The following is a 5,666-nucleotide window of genomic DNA, read 5'->3' as shown; positions in this document are numbered from 1 at the left end:
TGGGAAAAGAGACCAACACTCAAACTGACCTTTATTAGCTGGTCTCATCCTCTTCTGAGGTCCTTCAGCTATTTTATTTATATTTTATTTTGAAAAGCCTTTGTGAAGTGATTTCATAAAGTCCTCATGTGTTGATTTCCGCCATCACCCATGCCCAGGATGTGCATCTCATGGTCATATTGGTCCTGAATTTATTTCAGTGGGCTGAAATGACACTTTCTTACATGAATAAACTATCTTCTAAAGGCTAATATTTATCCAGGCTACCCAGGTTTCTGTGCATGAAACCTGAAAGAAAAAATCCCTGAAAATTAAATTAATCCACTCAAATGAGTTTCCTATGTTGCTGCCTAAAGGGATAACTTGAGAAAGAAAGGAAGCATGTACTTCTTCTAGCATGGATGTGATGGGGGAGTTAAGTGAGCTCTTCCCCCACCCTGACTCCCACATATTTCCTGGTTAGCCTTGCCTAATGCTGTGGATAATCTCCAAGTCATATGAGCTATCTCCATCATTACTGGAACAGCTGACTCCAGACCTTCTAGATTTTAAAAAAAAAAAAAAAAAAAAAAAAAAGGAAGTAAAATTAGCCCATTTTTCTCAAATTAATGCAAAATGTGACATGTCACCTTTTTTTTTTTTGGCAAATATTTTTCCTCAGACTCCAAACACTTCTCTGACTCTGGAAAATTAAATGTGTGATCCTATTGCAGAAGCCTGTGCCTGACCACTGCCGCAGGTCTCAGGCATTCCCTGTATTTCCAAAAGTACCCTTAGCTTCTCACGTGGTTTTGCTCCTCCTCATGCTTTCTGGACAGCTTCTTGTAGAGGTAAAGTGCTCGCTTCTCCTCCCAGCTTTCGAAGAAGGAGCCTGCGATTTTTCTACACAGGCGATGTGCATAGGTTTCCAGGAATACGGTGGCGTAGAGGATGCAGAAGAGCAGCCCCACAACGAGCAGCACAGAGGGGCTGGGAGGCATCGGGGGGCTGATCCTGCAGTGGGCAGAGCTGAAGATCAGATAATGGTGGTAGCTTCTTTCAAAGTCCTGAAGTGGTAATCCTTCGTAAGGAAGCCGTAAAAGTTTCAACAGAAAGGGCAGGATCCCTATTTTAGCCTGAAATAAAGAGAGTTAAAAGTTAAATGGGGTGTGAACAAACCAAAATCAACTGGTTACTACAAAACCATCGGTCTGGAGGTGTGTAATCACCGTTACAGCTTGTTCGGGTGCGTTAAGAGAAGCACACTGAAGTGCACACACGCTTCAGGCTGAGCGAGAATAACAGCATGATGTGTAGGCGCTGAGTACTTGGCACAGTGGGACCCGGTCCTATCTGTCATCCTTATCTGCTGCTACAGAGATCATAGCAGGTATTCACTGTGTGAGATTTACAATGAAAGACAATACAGGCAGCAGTATTAGAGGCTGCATATTTGAATATTAGAGGTTTCTTCTAAGCCCTGATTATTTACTGTAAATTCATCATAAGCAGGTATCTGCGCTAAGGAAGCCCGGGGCTGGGGAGGGAGGCAGTCTGCATGGTAGAAGAGGTAAGCTAAAAAACTAAACCAGAACTAGTCCAGATGAAGGATATTAAAATAGATAGGAACTGGGGAGGCTTGTGAAAAGGATTGCACAGGGTGACAACAAAGCCAGTGAGCAGGGCTTTCTCCTTAAACAACGGCCAGTGCAATAAGATGGGAGACGTCCCCACAGCCGAGACGTGTATTCGCCTGCTTCCCCCGTCCTTTTGCGCTTGCACCCACTCTGCGGCGGGGGGACGGTGCCGCAGGGACGCCCATTGCTCCACCCTGCCTAGGGAAGAGACCTGGAGATACAGGGACGTCTGACTGCCACGTGCTAGCAGTGTCTTTGCAGCGTGAGGCACTATTTACTCCTCTCCTTGCTCCCAAGGGGCTGTAATTTGGAGCAGGTCTATGCTGCCATTTGATGCACCAGAAGGAGCAATGGAGGTTGTGCCTCCACCTCCTCCTCCCAAGCCTGTTATGTTGCTTGTCCAGCTGGCTGCTGGGGAGGGAAGTAAGGATCGTGTAAATAAGGCTGCAAAGACTGCAATCCCCACCGCCGCCTCCCGTGATGTGATACACAGCGGGGTCCCTGTGCAGGGAAGGAGAAGGGACACCACTTACGTTATATTTGATGTTGAGAGTGACGGGCACCACGGAGAACTGAGCCGCCTTTCTCACCGCGGTGTCTGCCACGCTGAACGCGAAGTGGTCCATGGCCACGACCACCAGCATCAGCATCAGGGCCACGGTGAGGAGCATGGCTTGCACGAGGCACAGCATCACTTCTTCCCTGGACAACTTCAAGCTTGTTGGTCGAATGAGGTTTTTGGATGAGCCCACCAGCAGATGAGTTGCTTTTCTGTCCACAGCTAAACGCTCCAGCTTCTTGGTGACGTAAAAATTGTCAAAGCGGAGGTTGGTGAGATAATTTTTCAAATACCAGGTGGACTCAAAACAGAGATAGAGCATGGAGAAGCCAGCAACCAGCTTGTTGCCTACTCGTACGGAGTCTTTGACCAGTACCTCAACAGCCAAAAAGTCCCTCCCAATTTTCTCACCAGCAAGGTGCATTTGTTGGTAAATCAAGGAGCTGTTCTTAAGCAGTGAAAACTGAAAATGTCCATTCATAGGTCTATAAATATTAATGGAATGAACGTTTTCTTGGATTGCATCCCCAAACTCCCAGGAAGCTGTCTCTAGCAGAGCAGTTGAGTTCAGAAGACTCTCAGAGGAGTTCTTGCAGATGCACTTGATAACCTGCAGTATGGTTTTAATGTTGCTTATGGTGTTGGGTGTTACGTTAACCACTACAATCATGATGCAGGTCGACAAGAGAAGCTTCCGGCCTTGTTTGGTACCTAACGTAGGCATGATCATACTGAAGACACAACGGGCAGGATGCACCAAGAAAAGGGTGAGGAGAAGGAGCAGACTGAAGGAGATGGCCATTGCAATGGAGAGATGCCAGGAGTACTCCAGGGAAGCAAACAACCAGTTGTAAAAGAGGCCTCCTATCACCGCTGTAACGCAGGAACACTGCAGAAACAAGGTCCACAGCTCTCTGCTGTTGGCTGGGATAGGCTTGGAGTAAACCGACCATAGGTCTGCCACGGTCCTGCACACCTTTGGGAACAGAAATTCTTCACAGTAGACACGGGCTCTCATCCTGTACAAAGAACAAATACCTGGATGTTAGCAGAGGAAGTACGGAAACGCACTAATTAGGGGGCTTTCTCGAGGTGATTGCTCATGCGTCTTTATAACGTCCTTCGCTGAGTGCCTCTGCTCTTCTCTACCTCTCTGCTAACCTGAGTAGCTGGGACTGAGATCTTCCCTGGAAGCATCAGGACAGGGATGTTCAAGGCATTTCTTGAAAGATCGGATACCAAATACAATGCGGCTGCTCCTCCTCTAATGCAAGCACAGGAAAGCATTGTATTATTCTATAAAAATCATAAGAAAGTCATTCAGAGGGGTCAACTCCTTAGCAGCGGCTAAGAGTGGCTTTAGTGGTTATTTAGAGGATGCTGGAGGGAGAAAGAGGAGGCTCCTGGCTGCTGTGGAAATCGTTCAACCAGCTCTGTAATTACAAGGTGTTCAATGGATAAGAGGCAGCTGAGTGGGAGTTTCTGATCTCCCTGCCTCTTAAGAGGAGACCAAACAAAAATCTGCAGGTTTAAGACCGACAAATACAGAACTGATCAGAGAAAACAGTTTCACACTGAAGCTCCAGTGCTAGAGAAAATCTCCAAGGATAAGAATTTGGCCACTGCAGACAAGATGAAATGTCCCATAAAGCTATTTAAATATCTAATGAAAACAAACATTTGGGAAGGAATATAATTTCTCGGGCCTCACATGTGGAGTGACCCTCCAGAGACCAGAAGACCTGGTGGGGAGAAGGACCCTTTTCCCAGGATTAAATCCAGCCAGGCGATCCCCCTCTGCCCCCACCCGACAGCAGCCTCAGTTATCCTTTGAGGGAGAATTTTGACTAGCAAAGGAGATTTTTTAGTGGAAAAAGGCCATTCAACAGCTATCAAGACGGAGGGAAGGAGAGGGATTAAAGCAGACACTACATACCCAGCGGCAGAGAGGTGCCGCAGTCTTGCTTGAAAACTCTCCATGCTCCAGTGCCTTATTGCTCTTAGAGAAGATCCTGGATGCAGCTGCTGGGAGACGCAGGATAGGAGACCAAGGCAGCTGGCACCAGAGAGCCAGGAAAAAAAAAAAAAAAAAAAAAGATGTTTTAAGGCAATTCAGATCAGTAACGCTGGCAGTTCCTGAAGTGAGTGGGCAAACCTGGTGTGTGAAGCCTGGGGAATAACCCCCCTCCAGGACAGAGCCGGGATGCACAGCACTGCTTGGGCTTTACACTTCTGGTCTTACTGTTGGTGCAGAGAAGGCTTATTTTCGTGACACGTAGCTGAAAAAAATGAGTCAATGACATATGGACTGACGAAGATGGAACAAGCATCACATGGAGCATGGGGTGTCACCATCCCTTGTGGGGAAATCAGCTGTCTCATCCCAGCTGACTTCTCCTCCCACTGCCCACAAGCCAGCAGCAAGGTTGAGATTTCTCTCAGAGAGAAGGGGAGCTTTTCCTCTTTCAGACATCAGTCATGGCACAAAGGGCATGGTAGGATCCAGCAAACCATAATTGTTCATCTTTTCCGGCAGGCTGCTGCTCCCTGCTGAAACCGTGAGCTCATGTGCAGGGTACACAAACTGCTTAAAGGTTCATCTCATAGTCCTAGCAGAGGAAGATGAAGCTTCAAACTTGAACCTTGCCCAATTCCCTATAGCCAGCAAATCCGCTGCAAAGAAAGCCCTGCCACAGGCAGGATTCCCAAAGCACCGAGAAGCTCTCAGATGTGCAAGCCAGGACGTGTGGTCCCCACGGGGCTGGCTCGCCTGACCAGGGCGATGTGCAGGGCACAGAGCTCCAGCCACCAAACCCACTCGCCGGGAGACGAGGACCAGCCCGTGGTGTTTGCTCCTCAGTTATGTTTCCAAAGAAGAGGATTCCCCCTCTTCTGATCAGCTGGCACACAAGAAACGCATACCACCGCTGCCGACCCCCTTGCACTGAGCTCGTGGGTTACAGGAGCCTTCCCTGGCTCCCACCAAACCTGCCCCTTTGCCAGACACTTTCACACTAAGCCACCGCTTGTGGGCAAAGGTGACACAGCTCACCCAGCCGCCGCTGAGCCCACTCCTTTCGGGGACCCGCTGTCCCGTGCCGAGCCAAGCCCTTCCTGCTGGGTGGGAACCGCCGGGCCCCTGGGATGTTCTCATGCTCCCCTGGGCGGGAGAGGGCAAAGGGCTGGAGGTCAGCCCTGTCCCGGCCGCCCCCAGGGACGGAGCACGTGGGGCTCTGCTCTCCGGCGAGCAGTGGGAGAGCAGCACCTTCCCCAGGGGACATTGCCGGACCCCACGGCAGCGGCAGTCACCGGAGGACGAGCGATCATGAGCACAAGTGGGCAGAGCAAACCTCTGCCTGCTCCCTCAGCCCTTCCTGCAGGTACCAGGCAAGGTCCTTTCCGCCCTTGCTGCTCCACTCAACAACTCTGCTTTATTGCTAGAGTTTTTCTTTTTCCCACATGGCTGGTAGAGCAAAGGTTTCCTCCTGGTG

The 5,666-nt window shown here is 49.4% G+C and overlaps 1 protein-coding gene across 1 annotated transcript; it reads right to left on the bottom strand.

The window, feature by feature from the left end:
* Window positions 1-773: 773 nt before the first annotated feature.
* OCSTAMP (osteoclast stimulatory transmembrane protein) lies at window positions 774-3,193 on the bottom strand. Its single transcript, XM_009575063.1, has 2 exons — window positions 2,150-3,193; window positions 774-1,115 (listed from the first exon to the last, which is right to left on the bottom strand). The coding sequence occupies exons 1-2, from the start codon at window positions 3,191-3,193 to the stop codon at window positions 774-776; spliced, it is 1,386 nt and encodes a 461-aa protein (XP_009573358.1).
* Between the last annotated feature and the right edge of the window lie 2,473 nt (window positions 3,194-5,666).

The sequence above is a fragment of the Fulmarus glacialis genome, unplaced genomic scaffold, assembly GCF_000690835.1.
Source record: "Fulmarus glacialis isolate BGI_N327 unplaced genomic scaffold, ASM69083v1 scaffold2853, whole genome shotgun sequence".
NCBI lineage: Eukaryota > Metazoa > Chordata > Aves > Procellariiformes > Procellariidae > Fulmarus > Fulmarus glacialis.
Note: the sequence above shows the minus strand (reverse complement) of the source record. Positions and strands in the feature narration are given on the sequence as shown.